Raw genomic sequence first — 25,881 nt, forward strand, 5'->3', positions numbered from 1 at the left:
CTAAAAAATCTAACATCTTATCTCACTAGATTAACTTATCGTTAGGGTGACATTAATACTTCTTTCCTCCATAAATAATGATGCAAACATAGTCGGTGACCTTCACAAAAGGCTAAGAAGAACCATCGATCATGCAATGACTGAATGATTTGATTTAACCCCTCCCTGCTTTAAGCCGTAGACATGCACCATAAGCTGTTGACTCCTTCACATCCAACTTTATAATGGAAGCATGGTGAGCTGTTGCAATTCCTTTCCCCACATTATAGAGACAAAGGCTCCCTACTCCTGGTTTAGATTTATTCAGTGATCACGTTACCTGTCGGATCGCAGGCCAAGCCCGTCGGCGACTTGCAGTTGCCATAATATCTACGTTGGCTCGTTTTTCTTTCGGGACGATAAATTGTGTAGGTCAAATAAAGAAAGAGACGTGCTTGAGCTTGTTTCCCGTAAGACACCTTGATCATCAATTCAATAAGACTGTCAAGTTTTTCAAGAACAAAAGTTGCAACAATTATGGTGGGAGCTGATGAGCTGAGTAAACAAATGAAGGACCTATGTACTATCAAAAGGCTGAAAAATCCTGAACTATTCATAAATATGCATAAGCCTTTTTTTAATTGATCATTGATATCTGATTTATTGATCGACTAATCCAGATCGGGTACTGCAAAGGCGAGGGCGATCCTCTCAACCCAATTTGCTCCATTCGAAAACACCAGAATTCAAACTCCCAGACCTTGCGTAAGGGACCTAGTGCCTCATTCCACTAGATCAACCGGTTGTTGGTGCATAAGCATTTTATTAACTTGTGTCGAGAATAATGATAATATGCATTATACTTCTAATAAGAAATTGAGATTGAATCTTTGATATTATTAAAAAGTTACGATAAAAAATTTAAATATGAACATAAAAATGTATCCATCATTTTATAGGGTAAATAACACAAATCATCCCCCGACTATAGGGCACTGTTTTATTAAGTTCATCGACTATTGAAAGTTACAACTTTGTCCTTCGACTATGGAGTGTTGCTTTGTTGAGTCCCTCGATCATAAAAGTTACAAAATGGTCACCCGACTATTCATTATGTTCTAGAGTCGTCCTTTTTATGTTTAAAAATTGGCGATTATTTAAGTTGGATGTCAACATGATGATTGGGATATGATAGTCGTTTGAGATTTTGGGATCAAATTTTATCATATCACAATCATCAAGTTAACGTTCATCTCAAAATATCATTAATTTTTAACATAAAAAGACGAGTTTAGAACATAATGAATAGTAGGGTGGCCATTTTATAACTTTTAATAGTCGAATGACTCAAAAAATAGCACTCTATAGTCAAATGATCATTTTGTAACTTTTAATGGTCGAGTGACTTAATAAAGCAGTACCTTATAATTGGGGACCATTTGTGTTCTTTACCCTATTTTAGATCTTGGATGTCCTAATAGCCTCATTCAGCTTAAATAAAATTGTTAATTTGTTGCCATGGATTGGCGTTTGGGAGACAAATTCGGTGCCCTAGGTTCCCCGCTGACCGTTCATCGGTCATACGTTAGTCCAACAACCGTTAATAATATACATAATATACTTCATAACACATGAATTTCTCCATAAAATTCTCTCTTCCTCTTCATCATCTCTTAAAAGAAGCTGATCGCCATCTTCATTTCCTTGCCATTATTTCATATTTCTCATAGCAAATATGGCCCTTCCCAATATCGTCTTGGTTTTTACGTTATTTTCTTTCCTTTCACTCCTCCCATGGACAGAATCTGCACTAACTACCCAGTACTACAGCAAAACATGCCCCAAGTTTCACGACGTACTGCAAACGGTTTTGTCCGGTAAGCAACTCAGTAACCCCACGACCGCCGCCGCCACCCTCCGTCTTTTCTTCCATGACTGTTTCGTCAACGGCTGCGATGCATCGTTGCTCATTGCCTCCACCCCCTTCAACAAATCCGAACTCGATGCCGACAGCAACATGTCGGTTGCCGGGGACGGTTTCGATTTAATCACTCGTGTCAAGACCGCTCTCGAGCTCGAATGTCCCGGCATTGTCTCATGCGCCGACATCCTCGCCGTTTCGGCTAGAGACCTCGTTGTGATGGTCGGTGGCCCGTTCTACGAAGTACCCTTGGGGAGAAAAGACAGCAGGGAATCTAATCCGGCGATGGTCGATAAAAGCCTTCCCAAAGCTTTGACTCCGATGAACGACCTGCTCGCTCTCTTCGCTTCCAGAGGTTTCTCCGTCGAAGAAATGGTAGCTCTCGTCGGCGCACACACCATCGGTTTCTCCCATTGTAAAGAGTTCGCCAACCGGATATTCCACTTCAGCAAGACGTCCGAGGTTGATCCGTCCTATAACCCCACGTACGCACAAGGGTTGAGGAAACTCTGTCATAATTACACGAAGGATCCGGCGATGTCGGCTTTCAACGACGTGTACACCCCGGGGAAGTTCGATAACATGTATTACAAGAACCTGCAAAGAGGGTTAGGGTTGTTGTCTTCCGATCAGGCCATGGTGACTGACCCCAGGACTAAGCCATTCGTCGACCGGTACGCCGCGAACCAGACGGCGTTTTTCGACATGTTTGCTCATTCGATGCGTAAATTGAGCGTTTACATGGTGAAGGAAAATAACGCTGGGGACGTAAGGCGCAGGTGCGATCAGTTCAATACAATTCAGATTTGATGATGGATCGCATTACATGATTTATACACTACTTAAATACTATTGCGTTTTTAATCCTAAAATATTATATGGAATTGCGAGAATTACTTGTCCCCAAGTATATATTTTTACGTTGTTCTTATATAACCCCCCTTTGCGTGCTCTTAATAATATAAGAGCTGTAAAAATATTATATGCGCTACGTGATTGATTCGATTGTTAAATTAACATATTAAAACACGAATCAATTTATCTCAGTAATTAAACAAATCGTTGTTGTTCCTATAAGTCACGGATTCGAGCACAAACAACTACAGCAGAGCGATTGAACGTTCATTTTCAAATAACTAAAAATATTTGTAACTAATACTACTTTAGTACTTTGTAATTACTTTAGTTTAATAAAAAAATTAAAAGATTCAAAGTGATCGAAGACAACTCATTAATCAAGTTTAATAGAATATTTTTTGACTTTTTTATCCCCTTATCCCGATTTATAAATAAAAAGATGGATAAACTACGCATCTATTAACTAAACTATCAGTTTTGGTTCATTTTAGTGCTTAAACTTTTAATTTTTTCAAACCATATTTCATTTTGATACCCTCATAATTAAAAACTTAACGTGTTTACTATCTAAATTATCAATTTTCCCGTTTTAGTACCTAAATTATCATTTTGTACTCATCTTAGATCATTAAAATCAGGATTTAGTTTAAAAAATTAATTCCTTATATTCCAACCCTCTAGATATGCAAGCGGTCCATTCGGCATAAACTCGACGATGAGAGCCCTATGGCGACCCTCAATACAGAAACCCATAAGAGTGAAATTTAACGGCCCAATCATTAGTTTTGTTAAAAACACACCAATTTTACTAGAAAGAAGAAAATATTGATGATAAATATTAACTAAAATTAAATCTAAAAATTATAAATATTGAGAATTAAATGTATCATTATAATAAAAAATATAATTAAATTAATCGAATATTTTGTGTTTTATTTTATGAATAAATAAGTTAGTTGCATTGAACATCTCTCAAACTACGACTTAAATTCTCAATTAATTTTTGAACTTCAAAATGCTTTAATTAAAATCCTTAAATATTAATATTTTTTATTAACCGCTTCTATCAATGTAGCTATGAGCTTGAATATTTAGATGTTATGTAATAATTATATTTATTAATTTTATAAAAAAAAACCCTAAAATCTAATTTTCTCTCATTGATGTACTGTTGATCTCTTTCTTTCTTTTGTCTTTGTTGATCAGCGGCGGCATCAACATTAATGTTGGTTGCCAGCCATCAATATATTTTATTATTATTATTTTTATATCACATCTTTATTTTCTTTTTCTTTTTTTTTCAATAATTTTGTCTGTGTTGCACGTTTTCATATGCTTTTATGACATGTTTTCTTATACTTTTTGGCATATTTTTCGGTTCTTTGGTCTTTTTCAATTTATCTTTTTTCTAAGGGTTTATTAGACATTGTTACAACTGATCAATATGGAGCTTATCTGATAACTTGTTGATCTTCCTTGCTTTAGACCATCGGATTAGATTTGGATACCTAATTTGGATTCGTGGATAGCTTTTCACGTCGCTCGAGTTTGATTTGTGACTTTTCGGTGGTCTTTCAATATCTTGATTTCCTTTTGTGGTTCATTTGTTGATGCGATCAGATATATTTGTATCTATCTTTATCTGAGTTTCTTGGTTAGATTTAATCTTTCCTTGTATGATCCTTATATGATCTTAAGTTGCCAGTTTTGTTTCAACGATTATAAGAAATTTACCTACTTATGTGCTTAATTTACGGTTGTAATTGTAAATATTTATTGTAATTTGAGATATTTCTTATTTTGAATAAAATTAATTGCTTCTATAAAAAAGATGTGATAAAAAATAAAAAAATAATTCAATTAAATTTTAATAACATAATATCTCTTTTACATAACATATTCAAATTATCAATGAAATAACACATGTTCAAAATTTGATTTATGTATTTTAAATATATTTGATATTAAATTTAACCTAACATGAATATTCAAGAAAGTGTTGCTCTCCCATGACCCTCCTTTTCTTTTTCTTTGAATTTGTGTCGTATTATATAGATCAAATCAAATTTTTTATTTTGTTTAGTCAATGACGACATCGGTTTTGATGTTGATTGTCAACCGTCAATTTTTTCTCTTATTTATTTATTTATTTATTTATTTTTTTAATAAGAATAATTTTATCTTTATGACACGTTTTTCTCTATCTTTTTAGCACAAATTTCTTTGTCTTTGTGACACGTTTTTCGTTTTCTTTTTCTGTCATCTGGCCGTTGTTTTATTTATGTTTTCTTAGGGTTGGATCTGAAGGCGTCACCACTACTGATTAAGATGACACTTCTTTGTAATCTTGTTGATTTTCCCCGCCATGGACCGTCGAATTAAATTCGTATGCGCTATTTTGCGTTCATAGATAGTTTCTCACGACGCTCGACTCTTATTTGAGATTCTAGGTGGTCTTTCAATAGTTCAATTCCCTTTTGTGGTTCGTTTGCCGATGCAGTCATATTCGTTCGTATCTATTTTTTGTTCGAATCTTTTGCTTGGATTTTCAACCTTTTTCGTGTGTGATTCTTGTATGATCTAAAGTTGCTAGTTTCAATATTATGAGAAAATATTCAATTTTTGTATTTATTTTAAGATAATAGTTGTAAACTCTCGTTATAATTTTAAATATTTCCTGTTTTTAATAATACAACCTGCTTCTATTATACATGAAGATTGTTCCAAGGCAATTCTATAGGCATACATATATTCCGAGGCATCTTTGATGGACATGAATGTTGTTCTTTTCAACACTAACTCGATATGGTATCATGGATTGGTTTGAAAAGAAGGGAAAGGCGTCTTCATTACCTGTTTTTTGGTAAAGAAGATGCCCATTTTTCTAAACTTATGCCGACGTTTTCACACCGTCGTTGCTTTCTTTTAGCTTTGGATAAAAGGAAAAACACAAAGTAATAGCAAAGATAAGCATTCAAGTCTTGAAGATATTGTCTTCTTTGGGTGATTGTGTTAAAGATTGATGCAACTTTTAAGATCTTGCTCTCTAACTTTGAAGAAAATTTAAAGATGTATTGTAATAATTAAACAGGTAAAATTAAGTTAATTTATTCAAATATAGTATTTTTTAAGATTCGATACAAGTAACATATGGATGGTTCAAGTGGTAAGCAACTTGATATCGCTTAAGCATGTCTCAAGTTCACGTCCTTGTGTATGCAGAAAATCCCCACTAAGAGACTTACCAACCAAAGTCAAGTGTGTGACCCGGGTCAGTCCATATTAGCCTTACGAATCAAAAGAGCAAAAAAAAAAAAAAAAGCAAACAAACAAACAAAGATTCGATATAAGTAACACTCATCTTTGATTATTTATCAAAACGATACTCTTTTACTGCGTTTGGGTTTTAGAGCGGATGAGGCGGGAGAAGCATGGAGGGGGGAAATACGACGATGGTTGTGGAATGATAAATTATATATAAAATTATTGTTTAGTGATTTATTTGATATTTTAGTAGTAATTTAGAAGTAAAATTAAATATTATTTTTTATTAACGTTGTCACTTTATTAATTTCATAGGGGTAAAAATTAAGTAGTCATTTTATAATAAATCGATAACTTTAGTGACTAATATGTTTTGAGAATTGAAACTTCAACAGGAAAATTTAAAAAAAAATTCATACATTAATGGTCATTTATATAATTTACCCTTTTATAAATAGTTGAAATTTGGCAACGAATGTCAAGGAGCTGATGAAGACGAAATGGTCGGAAGAGATGGGATTACCCTACACAAACATTTGCTAAATGCTAATCAGTTTTTCTTTAAGAAAATAAATAAGGTAAAGGAAATTGGAATTGGTGGGACCAATTTGTTCAAAATTTAGATTCTTGCTGACTAAAAAGTAAGAATATTTATTATGCATTTCATGATAATAAAAGTCAACACCCTTCTTTACGTTAATTTTTTTTATTAATAATTCTATTAATTTTTAACGATGTAATAATATAAAATTACATCATTTCTCAATAATAATACGAGTAAACTACGTTTATAATACTTAAATTAATAGTTTTAATATATTTTACTACTTAAAATTTTAAAATTTTAAAAATTATATTTATTTTTTAGTTTTTTATTTCGTTATAGTAACTCATCGTTAAAATTTTAACGTGTTTAGTACCTAAACTGCTTGTGTTATAAATGGATAACATTTTGTGAAAAACATTTTACTATGTTTGGAAGAGGTTGTGTAAACCAATTATCACTAGTTGATGAATTTTTAAAAAAAAACTATTATAAATATTAAATATAATAAATAATATTATTTATAAAAAAAACACTTAATATTATTATTTTAAAATATTAGAATGATTTATTTATTATTTTAAAATAAAATTTATATAATTTTATTAATAAAAATATTAAGATTAGTATATTTTATTTAAATAAAATTTTATAAAGTATAAAATCATCTACTAAAGTAATGATATTTTTTATATTTTAAAAAGTATTAATTGATAAATTTTAAATATATTTATTAAATTATTAAATTAATATTAAATAAAAATAATATTATTTATTATTAATAATTTAATAATATTATTTATATGAAATTAATTAATAATATAATTTTTTTAATAATTTATTATATATTATTAAAATAAAATTATAATATCTTTAATTATTATAGTATAATTGAGTATTTTATTAAAAAATTAAAAAATGTAATATTCTTTTATTAGAAATATTAATAAATATATTTTAATAATTATAAATAAATATTTTAATAAATTTTTAATGAAATACTAAAATAAAAATAAATAAATAATAAATATGATTTTAAAAAAATTAAAAATAAATTGTTCAAACATAATAATTAATCTGAAAAGGAAAAGAAGACTTAACCCGATAACGTCGAGCACGTTGGTAGAGTTGACGAGTCTACGCGACCGACTCGTGACTGAATAGCAACTCAAGTTGAAAGCGGGACCCACATAGACATTTCCGTGAAAGATCAAAGCAGAGGCAGAGAATTTACCCCCAGGTAAATCAGATCGCACATCTTCACTTTTTACAGCGCACCACAGGCCTTTTCATTTATTTATGTCTAGTTAAAGTCAGGCACTTCAACGTACACGAGGCGGTAGAGGTAAAAAAAAAGAAAATTACAGTGGGAAAACGTCACGTCGCTTGTGACGACAGATTTGCCCATACAGTAAAAAAAGTAATATCCTGAATTCTTACAACGAGATGATGAATCGTCATCGGCAAGACACGACATGGAGCCGATCTCGGGGAATTGATGTCGGAGACAGTGTCTGAAAGTTTTGAAAAAACCTAGGAAAAGTCCAATGCATTCTAAATTAATTAATTTTAAAAACTTTGGTGGTCCCCACTCCTAGATTTGTTCGGGACACCCAAATCTCCTAATTCTCCGTCTATTTTTATATAAATAAAATTTCAAATTAAATCATAATTAATTTATTTAATTTTTTCGCTACATTTAGTACATTCACCTTTTTTTTTTCATAAATACTATCCAAAAAATATAAGTAATTGATTGATTTGGTCAGCACATGACATTAAATTATATATATTAACTTGTGCTACTTTCGTCCCATTAAAAATATATTTTATTGATATTTTAAAAGTTAAAATTTTGAAAATTTGATCAATATTATTTTAAATTTTATTATATATATATATAAAATTACTTTAATTTGTAAAATATTTTTATACTTTTTAATTACAAATTTAAAAAAATTGACCAAAAATGTAAATAAAAGACAATTTAAGTGGGACAAAACGAATACTTGATTATAAATTTTATTATATTGTTTAAGTTCGTCAATATTTATAATTGATCGAAACAATTTTTTAGAAATTTTTTTAAACAAATTAATTGTCTTCCTTATATGGTATAAATGAGATTATTGAGCCTCTAATTTTTGTTTAATCGACGACGATATATTTTAATGTTGATCCGTTATTGATTCTCTTTGTACTATGTTATTTATTTTGTTCTTGATTTTTTTTTCTTTTTTTTTTTTTTTGAATAGCAATCTTTGTCCATCATGAAACCTTTTTGTGTTCTTTATGACGCGTATTTTCTCTGTTCTCGTGACACGATCTTTATGTAAGACGGACACATGATTTTATATTAAGGCAAACTTCTAAAATTTTAAGAAGGAACAAATTTATAAAATTCTAAGGGTGAAAGCATATCATCAATTGAAAGTATAATATAAAATATCCAAAATATATATTAATTTAAAAATTTTAGGGTGAAGATTGTCCTCACCCTATCTCTTTCAGTTCATCTATGTCTTTATATATATTTTTTGTACGTTTTTGGCATACTTTTGTGTATTTTCTTGTTCGCACAGAATCTCACAACATCTGTTTTATGATTAATGTGTCGATAGTCAAGTATAGTCAGATCAAATATAAAAAAAATATTGTTTTCAATATAATTAAAATTGTTGATAATGGTGAGCAGAAATGGTGGTGAGTGATGACCGATTATGGAAGACTTTGATTAGTTCAATTGACATTGTATCTAAAGTTAAAGAGTCAAACTAATATTTTATTTAAAATTTATGGATTAATTTCAAAACGTACTTTTTATTACTATGTCACATCATCAAACTAAAATTATTTAATGTTTCAATAACGAAAATTTATAAATCGATAAGTAAAATAATAATTTTTTTAAAAAAATAATTAGTGTCCGGAAATGAACATTTAAGAAATGAAAATGATCATTTTAATAGTTTATCCCAAAAAAACTACTTGTTTCACTAGTTGTCAAAATAGAGACTGTAATTATCTATTAACTTCTTATCAAAGAAAAAAACAAATCAAAATTTTAAAATAATTAAAATATATTAAATATTAAATTAAAAAAATTAAAATGATAAAAAAAAATAAAATTTAACTTGTATTCAAATTAGTATGGACCTAAAATATGATTAGTCCCAACAATTTTAAAACTCTATCCCTCCCATTGTTAATTAACGCCGTCCGCGTCTACGGTCAAATTCCATATCCCGACCACTACCACGTATCCCGAGAGATTTGACTAATTTCTGTTTTCCCACCAGAAAATGATCGAATCCCATCGATGATTATTAGGTGTTTTTTTTATCGAAATATCATCCTCATATCTATTAATTATCTATTAGATATTTTTTTTCATAATATTATTGTTCTAATATTTTTTATGACAAAATACATATCACTATACGCATCTTCGTGATGTTTTATCTAAATTGGCGTCACGTAAGGGAATACATGGATCTTTATTCGCGCCTTCGTTGAACATATGACATATACGTAAGGCACAAATTATGAAACATATCTTCTATGAGAAATATTGACATGACACCACGTGAAAATACATGTTTCAAGGGACATGCCTCCCAAGGCTCACACCATCCCTCAAAGCATTTAAAAAAATATAGTTTAAAAAAATATATGGACTAAAACCATAATTTAATAAATATTAATTATATGAGTTGAAGAATTTATTGGGGTTAGTTTATATAAACATATTGATGTGCTTATGTTATATTTATTGATAATGTGAGATAAAAACTAAAATATATATTTAATTTTTTATCTTTATATATAATGAATCTATCTTTATGGATAAAAATGTAGACCTTGATGGCATACTCCTTGAAGCATGTATTATTATGTGACGTCATGTCAACATTTTTTATGGGATGCGTGTTTCGTGTTTCGTGCCTTTCGTATATGTCAGAAGTTCAACAAAGATATGGATGATGATTTGCACCTTGTTAGAAAAGTACGAGATCAATAATATTAAAAGATAAGATGTCCATGGTGATTTGCGTTTTGCTAGAAAAATACGAGATAAATAATATTAAGAGATAAGATATCTGACAAATAATTAATGAGTGTGAGAATGATATTTCGTAAAATCGCCTTACTATTAACTATTGAAAAGCCTTTGTATTTAGAAAAAAAGTAGATTGGGTGGATTTGTTAGAGAAAGAGAATGTTTGATTTCGAGAGAGAAAAATAAATAGAAAACAAATAGTAAGCAATAAAATAAAGAAAAGAACAATGGAGCTTGATGGCGAAAGAGAAAGGCGAAGAGACAGATAGGCATTGTATTGTATCTTACAGCGTATAAATAAAAGCAAGGCCACAAACCCAAGGGTTCTCTTCGTTTATGTGTATTTCCTCCTTTCTCTTTGATCCAAGCTGTAAACAAAAATCCGGGTCCTGGTTTGGTTCTGAGTTATTGGGTCTTACCTTGAGAGATGGCGAGAATCGGCGGCGTTACGTGGCGGCGGACGGGGAAGATCGACGGCGAAGTTCATGTTCTGGCCGTTGATGATAGTCTCGTTGATCGGAAAGTCATTGAAAGACTGCTCAGAATATCCTCTTGCAAAGGTGGATTTCTATAACTTCTTTGAATTTTTCTCCAGTAACCACTTCATTTTATATGGATTTTCTCATTCGATTTGGGTTGGTTGATGCAGTGACTGCAGTTGATAGCGGGATCAGAGCTTTGCAGTTCTTGGGATTAGATGAAGAGAAAAGCAGTAATGGCTTTAACGTGAGTCAAATTCGAACTTCTCCCCCAATAATCACAGTTTCCCGAGAAAATTCCAGATGACTCGCAGCTTATTTTATTCATGATTTCAGGATTTGAAAGTCGATCTGATTATCACCGATTATTGTATGCCTGGAATGACGGGCTATGAGTTACTCAAGAAAGTGAAGGAATCCTCTGCTTTTAGAGAAATCCCGGTCGTAATCATGTCATCGGAGAACGTTTTAGCTCGAATCGACAGGTAATTTTATCGTTTTCAATCTGTTAAAACGAATGCAAATCGGCTAACTAATTCTCTGGAAAATTTTGACGGACAGATGTTTGGAAGAAGGAGCGGAGGATTTCATTGTGAAGCCGGTGAAATTATCCGACGTTAAACGCATCAAAGATTACATGACCAGAGATTTCCGAGTCGGAGAAGGAGAAGAGAAAGAAAGAACAAGAAAAGGAATCAACAAGAGAAAGCAGAGAGACAGCTTTGACGATCTCTCTTCATCTCCACCGTCCATTTTATCATCTCCGATTTCATCATCATCGTCATCATCTCCATCCCCACAGTCACCGTCACCATCACCACCGTCAATCATATCAGCATCAGCACCGAGTTCTCCACCACTAGATTCTCCCACCAGACGTCTCAAAACGACAAGCTCCGAATAGAACAAAAGCCCTGAAAAAAAGTAAGTTAATTCGCTCACAGAACTTTTAGAATTTCCCTTGCAATTCTCCGTTAATTTTAACGGTTTTTGGTTGCTGGTTTCACCTCCCCCCCATTATTTGGTCCACTTGTTTTTTGTTTGTACTTTTTTTATAATATATAATTAATGCAACAAAATCACTTACAAAATCTCTCCTAATACAGATTGTGATTAAATTAATTAATTTGGGTGATGGTGATACATGGAGAGGTCGGTCCAGATGATATGAGTATGGAAATAATAATGGATACGATATGATATTGGTGTCGAGAAGGGAATATTTGGAAGAAGATTGGGCAGTGGGGACGTATGTGTCCCCTCTGTGTTAGGGGGGCTAGCCTGGCGTGACACAACTGCCACTCCTTGTCTTAATCAATTTATTTTTCGACCCAATTCTGACTTGCGACAATTTAATATAAGATTACAAAATATTAATTTTAAGATGTAATTGAAAATGGAATAAAAATTATAATATTTTTAATTAAAAAAATGATATATATATATATATATGAATTAGGGGAAAGGTATTTGTGCAAGTGTACACATGTGATTGGTGTGAAGGTTGGGGACCTAGTGCCCTTCAACCATTGGGCAAAACTGATACCGCTTTGGGCCCTACATTTTACTCTCAGTTTGATTGTTTATACAGCCACTTTGCTTTGGCGTGAGAATGAGGGCCTCACTTTTTGCTACCTAGCCTAGCCTTCATCCCAATAAATTTCAATCTTCTTTCTAATTATATAATTATTAAAAAATATATATTAAATTTAAAATTAATATTTCGTTTTACTTCACCTATAAGAAAATCAATATTGTTTTTTTTTTCGGTGAGAATGAAATTCATGCTTAACGATATATAAAACCATTAGTCTTAAGATTTAGGATAAATTAAAAGTGTTATTTATGTTTTACTTTTTTTTATTTTAACCATTCAATTTTCAAAAATTACATTTTGATCATTTGAATAATCGATTTCATCTATATTGTCGTTGAATCGTCCCATTTGTTTAGTCAATAATCGTCACTAAAGTGCTTTTTTTTTTCTCTCTATTGTCTTATTTGTATAAATTTCCTAAAAGGACTTTAGATCTCATAAAATTAGAATAAAAAAAATCATCAAATCTTTATGTATCATTACCAAATCAAACGATCGATGAAATATATTCTTTAGCGTGAGCTTTCTTTTCTTTTGAATTGCTTCAACTTTCAAATGGAATCTATTTTTTTAAAATTGTAAGTATTTGTCAACTGTATTTTGTTGAATTTCTGGTCACATTTGAATGCTCTTCCAACCATATATATATAGAGTTAATTGCACACGATGTCCTTAAACTATGGTTCTCATTCTAAATTAGTCTATAAACTTTCAAATATTTCATATCAGTTCTCAAACTATGAATACCATTTCATTTTGATCACTTTATATATATATTTGAACCTCCTCAAGCTACTTACCCATAAAACTAGCCATAAAACGCTCATCCGCAATTCAAGAAAAGAATATTATTCATACATTGCTGCTGGGCCAACAGCGACCTAATCGATCACAGGCAAGGAATATGAATCCGTGGCACACAAATCACCCTAGCCTGTTTTATTGTTCTTCTTTGTGTAGTGAAAGTCAAAAACAGAGTTCGAAATCTTACGAATGAAACTCGATTTACGGAAGTGTAGCTCTTACTTCTTTCCTATCTGCCCCAAATGACTGCAGTTTAAAACCAAAATCGAAATCATGAATTCCGACGACGATTATTAACGGAGAAAAATGAAAAGAGATAAGGTCAGGCAAATACACATTCATACCTCAACACCCAAACCTTTGGCATACACATTCGTGAAGAGTTCGGAAGGTTCAGGCATTGGACTTTCCTGGGAAAAAAAAGAAAAAACAACAAAACAAAATAAATAAAATCACATGCAAATAACTTCATTAAAATGAGAATTACCAACACAAAATGAAGAGCAAAATAAATAAATAAATAAATTACCTTGGCTTGAGCAATCGCATCGTCTACCTCTTTTCTCATTTCCTTCTCAATGTCCTGAATTTCCCCCCCAATATTTTGATAATTGCGTTACCACAATGAAGCCATTAACAACATTCCAATGCTGATAGTTTCATAAATGAAGTTTAACTAAAATACCTTCAACTCTTTCTCAGTAGCTAGGTCATGGGATAATATCAGCTTCCTAACTCTTTCGATTGGATCGCGCTCCTACAAACATAACATCAAGAATCTCAGTTTTTCAGTAACTTGATTACAACACAACATGGAATTTCTATCATTTAAAAAATGAGTCCTTGGAAAAGTAGTGTGAGTATCAACCTGTCTAACACCACTAATCTCATCACGTGTTCTATAGGTGCTTCCAGGATCAGACATGGAGTGTCCATGATACCGATAAGTATCCATTTCAAGAATCTGCATAAATAAGAATCAAAAGCAATAATGCAATAAAATATAGAAAATAGTAGGAGATTTCAAAAAGGAATTAGCAGCAAATAAACAGGTCTCCTCATAAAATCAGATAAAATGCAAGGATTCAATTAGTCCTTCGATAAAAATGCAATATCATTATTTAAAAGCCCACAGCATTCAGAATCATATATCAAAAGAATACAGTTTTTACACCTTTAAACTATTGTGAGTAACAAGAGTAAAGACACAAAATCCTTTTAATTTAGTTTATAGCGTCTTCTTGCTTAGAAGTTACATCATCCAAGTATTTATTAGTTATTTTTTAAAAAAATACAAGGGAAAAAATATTAAATATCTACAAAAAAAAAAACTTAGTCACAACCCAAAACCAGGAATTGATACCACTTAATTATGCATTAGGGAGTCATATTCTTAATTTTCCATGGGAAGCACCTAATATGCTTTCCCATATCAAGCATCCTGGGAGTTGCAGGGATCATCCTATAAGCCCCAACTGATTTTAGGATAATGTTAGTTTTGCTTCGTAAATGGCAATGGAAACTCAAAAGGAATGCTTACAGCTTGTTCCTTATATGACTCCTTTTATCAAACCAATAGACAGTCCATGCAAAAATCTTTGCATCTGATATCATATCAGCAAAAGAACAACTTATCAGCTGCTATATGACTGCCATACATTAACATCGTTCCCTAAATAAAGAAGTCATTCATCACAAGAATCTAACATTGAAGATTCATGAATTCCATAAAACATGAGTTAATAGCATAGATGCTCATCTTTTATATAAAAAATTTGGGAGTTATGTTTACCCTTGATGTAAATTTACAGCTTGTTCCTTATATGACTCCTTTTATCAAACCAATAGACAGTCCATGCAAAAATCTTTGCATCTGATCTCATATCAGCAAAAGAACAACTTATCAGCTGCTATATGACTGCCATACATTAACATCCTCGTTCCCTAAATAAAGAAGTCATTCATCACAAGAATCTAACATTGAAGATTCATGAATTCCATGGAAACTCAAAAGGAATGCTTACAGCTTGTTCCTTATATGACTCCTTTTATCATACCAATAGACAGTCCATGCAAAAATCTTTGCATCTGATATCATATCAGCAAAAGAACTTATCAGCTGCTATATGACTGTCATACATTAACATCCTCGTTCCCTAAATAAAGAAGTCATTCATCACAAGAATCTAACATTGAAGATTCATGAATTCCATAAAACATGAGTTAAGTAGCATAGATGCTCAACCTTTATATAAAAAATTTGCAAGTTATGTTTACCCTTGATGTAAATTTACACCTAGCTTTTCACACGTAATGAAGATTTCTCAAGCATTTGTTTCCAATGTTTGTTCTGAATATGCTCTATCATGTTTCAGCTTGCCTATAGTGCTATTCACCTTGACACAGATATATATTCAGGTATGAAGCAGATGACTAGAAATTTCAGGGCCAAAATTGAAATCCATAAGTTCAAGGTGCTTCAGAAAATTGCTTTAAGCCTATAAATGGGAGTGATTTATAAAACTAGCTAAAATGGAAAGGTTACTCTTCTGCAAGGATTAATTATTTAAGTAGATAAGGTTAAGCTTCCAGGTTGCAACTCTAATAGCATGTAAAGCTACAAAACAAAAAAAAAAATTATGCTTCTAAATACTGCTTATTGGCTTCACACAGAGACTTCAGACAAAATATCAGTAATAAGATCATTCAGAGAAATAGAAAGAAGAAAATGACATTAAGAAGAGCATAAATTTCTCCCGTTTTGATAATAAAAAATGGACAAGAAAAGCTCTTAGTGCCAACTTATCATCTATCCACTTTTAAAATACCTCTAGGATACCCCGTTATATTTCTTCACTTAATATTATAACTTATTTTTTCTCCATACCACTTCTCCCAATATCTAAATAACTCAAGGAAAATAGAAATTTGCTTGTATCACTTTTTCATTTCTTTTATGCTCTACAAATAAAGAGAAACACATACTTTTGCTTCATTTCACTTCCCTTCCCTTTTAAACTCCTCTTATCCAAACATGACATTGTCAAAATGGGACAGTCCCAGCGATTCACTGATCTAGGCACTCTTAACAATCCCAAGGTAATGAGAGTAAAACAAATGAAACTAATATGAAGATCTTATAGAAGTGAGAGAAGAGCAAAGTCTTCTGATGCAGAATTCATTGATTCAAACTATTAATAAGGAAAAACTAGCATATGAAAAATAGGGTAAATTTCGTAAATGATCCCCCGACTATAGGACAATGCTTTATTGAGTTCTTCGACCATTAAAAGTTACAAAATGGTCCCCGTCAATAGCGCGTTGCTTTGTTGAGTCCCTTGACTATTAAAAGTTACAAAATGATCACTCGATTATTCATATGTTCCAAACTCGTCCTTTTTTTGTAAAAAAATGATGTCATTTTGAGTTAAATGCTTAGCTGTTGACAAAAATATGATAGTCGTTTGAGATTTTGGAATCAAATTTTATATCATAATCAGGAGGTTAACATCAAACTCAGATTAACGTCAAATTTTTAACAAAACTGATGAGTTTGGAACATATGAATAGTCAAGTGACCATTTCGTAACTTCTAATAGTCATATGACTCAACAAAGCAATGCCCTATAATCAAGGGATCATTTCGTAACTTTTAATAGTTGGGGACTCAACAAAGCAGTGTCTTATAATCGGGGTTTACTTTACCATGAAAAATAATATGCACAAGGAAATGGACAAATAAAAAAAATCAAGAGCTGGATGAATAAACTTACAATTGGCCCATTCTTCAACGCATGCTCTTTGGCAAACTTGCAGGCTTGCTTCACAGCGAGAACATCCATGCCATCCACCTAGAAGTGAAGAATATGAAAAATAGAACCACGTATGGTAATAAGTACACTGTTTTCTATCTTTTGGAGAAAGGAGAATTAACACGCATTACCTCAAATCTAGACATGATAGAAAAACTTACATCTCTACAGCTGAACAAAAGGTTTTCACTTTAAGATCTAAATGAACGGTTTCTTTTTGCATCAAACTCTCAAACCTTAGAAGAGAACCAACTTAAATACTAAGAACCCAATAGTTTAAGCAGTTGTATAAAGCCCTTGTGATTCTGGTTCAGTAAAACTTCAATATCTAATTTGAATTAGCAGAAGCAGCACTTTCACATAGCTCAAAATCAAAACCATTGCAGTTTTTTAGTATTCAGAATTTTGACATCTGCTTATCAGTTACTTCAAACACCAAAATCATCTGAAACATCATTTACTTACAATAACCACAGCATTACTAAAGAAGAGATAAACCATAACTCTAATACAATTATTAATGTCTCAAGCTTCAGCAAACCAACTAATTCTCACCTTCAAACCAGGGGCATAATCCCCACGTTTGTAATATGCTGGACTCTTTGAGGCTCTCCACTCAGCTGTCCCCATACCATCTGCATATAATCAGATAAATATTTATATGAAATAAAACACAAATAGACTGAATTTATAACCCGTAAAATTTCTTTCAAATTCATATCCCTCACAGTGATTATTCTCGCAGACCAAAATTGCAGGCAGATCCCAAAGCGCAGAAATATTCAACGCCTCGAACAGCTGTCCTTGATTAGCAGCTCCATCACCGTACAAAGCAAAAGTCACGGTTTCGTCTTTAGAATACTTCTGTGCAAACGCCAAGCCACATCCTAGCGGAACTTGAGCCCCAACAATCCCGTGACCGCCATAGAAATTCGAATCCTTCTTGTAACAATGCATCGAACCTCCTTTGCCCTTAGAACATCCAGCCCGGCGTCCCATAAGCTCGGCGAAAACTTCCAGCAGGGTGCCCCCGCGGCCCATGAATATGCAGTGGTCACGATAGGCGGTTATGATGCAATCCTTTTTGGTTATGGCGGCTTCCATGCCGGAAGCGACTGCTTCTTGGCCGTCGTACAGGTGGCAGAAACCTCGAATGAGTTTGGCCTTGTAAAGTGAGTCGGCGGCGATCTCCATCCGACGCATCAAGGCCATGTTTCGGAAGAAGTTGAGGAGTTCACTGGAACTGGTCTCGACGGAGCGCGAGGGGGCTTCGCACTGGTGAGCGGTGAAAGGCACGGAGGTCTCGACGGTAATAGGAGTTGTGTCGGTGGAGATGGGGCGGCGGATGGATACAGCGGATGAAAGGAGCTTCAGATTGGCGGAGCTGGAAGAAGAGGAGCGCAGGTACGATAGAGCCATCTCGACCGTCGGATTATGAAACGGAAGTTGGTCCAATCCAAAGATTCAGAAAGAGAGAACCAAGAAAATAAAGGCGAAGAAAGAGAATAATAGAATCAGAAAATGTTTTTTTTTGCTTATAATATAAATAATATTATTTATGGTTAACTACAAGGTGATCACTTTGTTTATGTTTTTTTCTTTAATTTTGGTCATTGATTTCAACAAACATAAGATATAGTCACATTTATTTTTATTTAATTAAGATATGATCATCTGAGTTAACTACCGTTAACGCAGTTAAATATTTTAATATAATCACACATTTTGTTCCTATTATTTACAAATTATCTCAATTTAGTCCTAATTTGGTATAAATCTTAAAGGTCAAATTCTCATTTTTAGTCCCTTTATTATGCTTAATTTTGTGATTGCTGTTTTTAAGGGTAAAATATGTTCTTAATATTAAACTTTGACCATATTTTTTTTTGATGATTGAGCTATAAAAAGTTAAAATTATAGTACTTAAGTTTTCTAATTCATTTTTTAGTCATCAAACCGTTAATATTTTAAGGTTTATAATTTTATTTTTTTTCTTTTGTAAAAATTAAACCATTTCAATTATCATCTACCAACGTATGTGACAGATGGTAAAACAATGTTTACCTTTTATCCCCGTTTTCTTATCAATAATTTTGTTTTTCTCAAATTTCATTCAAATCAATGAAAATCACGTCAAAATTTTAATCTTCTAATGCTAAAATCTATGTCTATAATGGTTCGATGAAGTTAGTTTCATAATATATTATTTTTCTTATTGAAGCATGTTTCTTACTATTTAAAATTTTGGTTGACCATGTCCAAAACCATTAAGTCCGACAAAGTTTTTACCCCTTTAAGAAATAAAGAGATAAATGTTTAAGTTTTGTGAATTTTATAAATATATTAACAAAATTAAATTGGTAAACGATAATGAAACAAATGTATAAGTGTCTAAAGTGACCAAAGATATAAGAGAATGTGATAAAATGATATATCAACAATGTAATTAGACTTACTTTATCATATACATCAGTCGAATAAATCTTATAGTTATAAAGCTAACATAATAGATTTAAAAGTAATACTAAATTAAGAGAATATATAAATAACATAGATCAAATGTGTGATTATATCAAAATATTTAACTGTTGTTAACGACAGTTAACTCGGGGTGACCATATCTTAACTAAATAAAAACGAAAGTGATTATATCTTAATTAAATAAAAACGAAAGATATATTATCTTATGTTCTTTGAAATTAGTGACCAATAGTGGATAAAACACAAACATAAGTGATCATGTGTGTAGTTAGCCATATTATTTATTATATATATTTGGAATACCAAATTCGAATTGCCCGTCCAGCTCAGTTGGTAGAACGCAAGGCTCTTAACCTTGTGGTCGTGGGATCAAGTCTCACGGTAGGCAATTCATAATTCTGACTGCCGGAGGTCTTCCACGGAAGTTGCTCTCAACCTGGCATTGGGAGCAGTCTACTATCATATCTCCCCCTCACCCCATTATATATGGGAATAAGGCCAGCTATTTTTTTTTGGAATACCAAATTCATAAAGAAACGTTGTTCTTTTAGTGATATTTTTGGGGAATATTACTCATTTAATATTTAAACTATCAATTTTGATATTTTTTTAGTATCCAAACTTTTATTTTTTTCAAAATTATACCTAAAGTTTAATTTTTGTTTCATTTTAGTACTCTCGTTAAAAATTAAACGTTATGATTTAAAAAAATTGAAAGTTTAGGTACTAAAATGGACCAAAACTGATAGTTTAAGTACTAAACACATTAAGTTTCTAACGATGACTACTAAAATGAAACAAAAACTAAACATTAGGAATGATTTTGAAAATATTAAAAGTTTAGGTACTAAAACGAACCAAAATTGATAGATTATATACTAAATATGTAGTTTACCCTATTTTTATATGATAAATCGTCTTTTACTTTTATTTAAGGTCTAATACACATTTTAGTCCTAAAAGATATTTTTCTCCCACATTACTCCTTAACATTGTTCAACTCAATTCTACGCATACAAGTTACTATGATTCAAATTTAGATATTATTTAAAAGTTAATCCTCACTTATTTTATTTAAATTTTGATCATCGAATTATGAAACGAAAACTCGAGAAAAAGTTATTTAAATTTAAAATTTAAATTATATATTAATCAATATCTGAAAGTAATATAAATCTTTTATCATTATACTGATGGTGCTAAATTCAAATATTCAATTTGGTATTTAAATAAGTGTCCAAACTATACCGTTTTTCCTAAATAGGTGTCTAAATTAATTTTCTTCTCATCCAAGTGCCTAATGTTACAACCGTTACCCGTTTAGGTGCCCGGGCCGTCAACGACGTTAATTTCCTCGTTAAGTGACACGTATCATAATCTGGTGATTTTAAAATTTATTTTTTAAAATAAAATATTACAAATTTTATGATATTAAAAAAACTAACTTTTATTATATTATAAAGCAACCCAAAAATCCAAAATCCAAACCTTAATCCACTGTCGCCCCCTTTAGGACCATGACCTCCGCCACCGATGTAGTCCATGCTATCCTCCTACTCATACATCGTCGTATTTTCTGTCAATTGGTCGTAAGAATTGCACGGAATCATGATTTTAATCTTAGGGTTCCGGTAGTTTAAAAAGTTGATTCGTTGTCGATAGGCCATCAATCGATCACGATTTCATAGGGTTTGGTCGCCGGGCAGAGGGGAGGTCAGGTGGAGCTTCGTCGATGGTAAAAGGCGGATGCCCATCGTGGGTTTAGGGGTTGAAATGAATGTTTTCAAAGTTTGGGTTAATTTCAAAATTTGTTTTTTTGTTTTTTAAAATATATATAATTTAAATTTTTTAATTTTAAATAATTTTTTTAAAATTACTAGTTGTGACACATGTCATTTAACGAGAAAATTAACACCGCTACCGGCCCAAGCACCTAAATGAGTAACATTTGTAACGTTAGATACCTGAATGAAACAAAAATTAGTTTAGTCACCTATTTGGGAAAATGAGTATAGTTTAGGCACTTATTAGATATTAAACCTTATTATTATTTTTAGTATTGAATTTAGATATCGTAAGTAAAAGCAGTTGATGGGCTGCTGCGTGCGGGTTGGTTGGCGGCTTGACTCGGCTAGTTAAAGCTTTATCCTCAATCTAACACTAAAAATAAACCATAAAGAAGTTTTTTTTTTTTATAATTTTTAAAAGAGAGTTATTATTTAATATATTGGCGGTTATACTAATCTTCATCAATATTTTTTTTACTTTTTATATCACATCTTTATTTTTATTTTTAATAAGTATATTGTATATCTTTATGATACGTTTTTATATATTTTTATGACATATTTTTCTCTGTATTTCAATATTTTTTTTTGTCATTTGATTGTTGTAATTCATTTATTTTTTTAAGGGTTGATTCGACTTCACCACGACTAATCAAGACAACACTTACATGTTATCATGTTGATCTTCCTTACTCTAGATTCACAGATTGGATTTGGATATTTAATTTACATTCATGGATATTTTTTTCACGTCGCTCGACTCTGATTAACGATTTTTTTGTGGTCTTTTAATAGCTTGATCTTATTTTGCTGTTCGTTTGTCGATGCGATCAAATTTGTTATGTATATACTTGTTCGAGTTTTGTTAGATTTTTTATTAATATTTCTTTGTATGATTCTTATACGATCTTAAATTACAAGTTTTGTGCCAATAATTTTAAGAAAATATCCTAATTATGTATTTAATTTATGCTTATAATTATAGACTTCTATTGTAATTTGAGATATTTTTTTAATAAATTTAATAATTTCTATAAAAAAAATATTATATAATATATTGAATTACTTTTACATTATACGTATACATTCTCAGTAATTAAAATGATTATATGAAAGCTCCTTTTATGTAGGATGAATTGCAGTAGAAGAAGGTGGCCCCGACCATACTGCATATAAATAAAGCCAAACATCAAAGCAAGTATATTAAGTAGATGCCCTTTGCCCACATCCATATGTAAAAGCTTCAACCTATATCCACAAGCCAATAAATCTAATCTCCTAAGCTTAAAAGAGAAACAAAATCACCCTTTTAAGTATCCAAGACAAGTGGAAACTTCATAACAATTGTTGTTTATCACAGTAAAACAAAGTGATGAAGACAGCAGCCTGTCCGGTAGCGGCAGGTGTCTCCAATGGACATCATCATTGCATTAAGAAGCATTTGTTAGCTAATCTTCTGTTCCATGTTCAACTTTCCTCTACCACATCATCACCTTTGACGCCACTCTTAATCGCCTCGTCACTAGGACTTCTTCGTTTATTCTTTCATGGGTTTTCCTTGGTTTTTGGAAAGATAATGGAGTCTGAGCAGCGTCGGAAGCGGAGGAGAAGCTACAGGCCCAACTCCCGGCCCCATTTCTTGTCTCTAAAGTTGTTAATGGTATGCTTATTTTTCTTGGTTTTGCCTTTGTTCTTGTCTTCCTCCCGGTTTCCGATTCGGACTGTGCATTTCCACCCGCTCCTCAGCGTTTCGAGCTTCTCAATCTTGTCCAAGATTTCCCTTCAGGGTTCTCTTCGTGGTAAATCACTGTTCCCTTTGGTAGTAGAAGATCGAGTCTTGTTCCCCGATCACTTGCTCTTACTTGTTTCCGGCAAAGTTTATCAAGCTGATAAATTGGTTTATCCAGCATTGGTTTTTGTCTGTTGATGAATATGATGGGTCTAGATCCATTGTTAGGTGTCCTCTCCCACCTCTGAATTACTCGGCTACGGCGGAGTTGAGGCGGCGTGGTGACAATGTTCATCGTAATTCGTCTTTGAGACTAATACAACGGTTCATTCATGGGATAGAATGGTGTACGAAGCCGCAGTTGATGGGGAAACGGCCGTGGTTTTCGTTAAAGGATTAAATCTTCGACCCCATCGAGTATCGAATCCGACTTGATTCGGGTTCCGGTTCGGTTTAGGTAAAAATGAAGGATTTGTTCTGGTGAGCAAAGCAGTGGCGGCTGCACAAGAGGAGGTTAGGTGTTCATTGCCGAGGAGTATATACGAAACAATCCGTACAAGGCTCAGGGAATTCGAGTCAGTCTCGTCCACGCTAGTGACCGTGGTGCCCGGGGCGAGCTGAATTGGATGCCATCCGTAGCTAAACTATACAATTCGGAGTCCTACATGATGGAAAAGAACAGGGGAAAGTATGAGCTTTGTGCCTTCACTATGCTATGGAACCAGGCATCGGCATTGCGCGAGTGGATTATGTACCACGCGTGGCTAGGCGTCGAACGCTGGTTCATTTACGACAACAACAGCGACGATGGAACGCAACAAGTAATTGAAGAGCTAGATTTTCTAGACTATAATGTCAGCAGACATGCCTGGCCATGGATTAAAACACAAGAGGCTGGCTTTTCACATTGTGCTTTGAGAGCAAGAGATGAGTGTAAATGGGTAGGATTCTTCGACGTTGATGAATTCTACTACTTCCCTCATCATCACCGGAGAGGACTTCTCGGTCTGAATTCGTTAAGATCCTTGGTTGCAAATCACTCTTCCTCAACCACCATTGCAGAAATAAGAACAGTTTACCACAGTTTTGGGCCATCTGGATTGACTTCACCTCCATCACAAGGAGTAACCGTGGGCTACACTTGCCGGCTCCAAAGTCTCGAGCGGCAAAAGTCGATCGTACGACCCGATTTGCTCAACGAGACACTTCTCAATGTGGTGCACCATTTCTAGCTGAGGAAAGGGTTCAAATATATGAATGTGCACGAAATTTCCATGATTATAAACCACTACAAGTACCAGGTTTGGGGCACATTCAGAACCAAGTTCTTCAGAAGGGTGGCGACCTATGTCGTCGACTGGCAAGAAAACCAGAACCAAGGGTCGAAAGATCGGGCGCCCGGGCTCGGAACTAGGCCATTGAACCACCGAATTGGCAATTACAGTTTTGTGAAGTATGGGACACCGGTCTGAGGGACTTTGTCTTGGCAAACTTAGCTGATCCCGCCACAGGTGCCTTGCCTTGGGAGAAGCCGGTTTTGTAACAATACCAAACTTGGGTAAAACAGAGTAATTACACCAGCAAAAATCCATTGTTTTCATTTTTTTAATAGATATTGGGATCACAGTTTAGCATAGGGTTCTTTCAGAGCTGTAAATTTTGTGATGATGAAATTACGGTCACAAAATTCATCATCACAAAATTTACAGTTTTTGCTTCTTTCACAATTCATTTCTATAATTCGGTACTAGTAAGAACGAGATGAACTATCACAACCTTCTTAAAATTGAATTCGGTTCGGTTCTGATAACCATAAATAATGAGAAAAACTATGTGAATGACAACCTAACTATAGAATTGGTGTTGATACGATCGTCATTTTCAAAATTTTGTCAATATGATCATTTAACTATATAATTAGTTTCAATATAGCTATTTCTCGTTAACATCCAATGTAAGTGTTTACGTGGTAGTTAAAATTAATATAATTACGTATTTAATCCTCAATATTTGTACATTCAATCAATTTGGTCTTAATTTTAATCTAATTTAATAAATCAAATCTTCAATCATGAGTTGACACGTGTTAACGATAGAAAAATAAAGAAATAAAATCATTCAAATAAGAATTCGAACCTAAGCCATTATAAAATATAAGAGCACCAAAATTAATTAAACAAATATGATATATTTTATAATTAAATAGGATTTATATATTATAAATTGTATTTAATACAAGATTTAAAATTAAAAATAATTTTATTATTTTTTATAGTTTTAAACTAAATGCAATGTTTTCATACTTATTTTTATAGTTTTATATTTATTTTTAGAAATATAAATATGAAAAAATACCGAATTTAATTTAGAAATTAAAAAATAATAATTTTAATATAAAATTGAATTTAAATTAAAAAATAATAAATTTATTTTTAATTTTAAATCTTGTATTAAATACGGTTTATAATATATAAATCCTATTTAATTATAAAAAATATCATATTTGTTTAATTAGTTTAGGTGCTCTTATATTTTATAATTGACCTAGGTTAACCCTCATTTGAAT

At 32.3% G+C, this 25,881-nt stretch overlaps 3 protein-coding genes and 1 pseudogene across 3 annotated transcripts; 3 read left to right on the forward strand and 1 right to left on the reverse strand.

Annotated features, from left to right (window-relative positions):
- The first annotated feature begins 1,703 nt into the window (after positions 1-1,703).
- LOC120184691 (peroxidase 31-like) lies at positions 1,704-2,767 on the forward strand. The gene has a single exon (XM_039189086.1). The coding sequence runs from the start codon at positions 1,715-1,717 to the stop codon at positions 2,708-2,710; it is 996 nt and encodes a 331-aa protein (XP_039045017.1). The 5' UTR covers positions 1,704-1,714; the 3' UTR covers positions 2,711-2,767.
- An 8,286-nt stretch (positions 2,768-11,053) lies between these two features.
- On the forward strand, positions 11,054-12,009 carry LOC120184692 (two-component response regulator ARR5-like). The gene is made up of 4 exons (XM_039189087.1): positions 11,054-11,186; positions 11,276-11,352; positions 11,442-11,590; positions 11,667-12,009. Exons 1-4 carry the CDS (start codon positions 11,054-11,056, stop codon positions 12,007-12,009), a joined length of 702 nt encoding a protein of 233 aa, XP_039045018.1.
- Positions 12,010-13,511: 1,502 nt separating this feature from the next.
- LOC120184683 (pyruvate dehydrogenase E1 component subunit alpha-1, mitochondrial-like) lies at positions 13,512-18,835 on the reverse strand. The gene is made up of 8 exons (XM_039189081.1): positions 18,047-18,835; positions 17,874-17,953; positions 17,280-17,357; positions 14,375-14,470; positions 14,192-14,263; positions 14,036-14,089; positions 13,851-13,916; positions 13,512-13,752 (listed from the first exon to the last, which is right to left on the reverse strand). Exons 1-8 carry the CDS (start codon positions 18,735-18,737, stop codon positions 13,708-13,710), a joined length of 1,182 nt encoding a protein of 393 aa, XP_039045012.1. The 5' UTR covers positions 18,738-18,835; the 3' UTR covers positions 13,512-13,707.
- A 4,327-nt stretch (positions 18,836-23,162) lies between these two features.
- On the forward strand, positions 23,163-24,986 carry LOC120184684 (annotated as a pseudogene).
- The last annotated feature ends 895 nt before the right edge of the window (positions 24,987-25,881 follow it).

Source organism: Hibiscus syriacus, unplaced genomic scaffold (genome assembly GCF_006381635.1).
Source record: "Hibiscus syriacus cultivar Baekdansim isolate YM2019G1 unplaced genomic scaffold, ASM638163v2 tig00112926_pilon, whole genome shotgun sequence".
Classification (NCBI taxonomy): Eukaryota; Viridiplantae; Streptophyta; class Magnoliopsida; order Malvales; family Malvaceae; genus Hibiscus; species Hibiscus syriacus.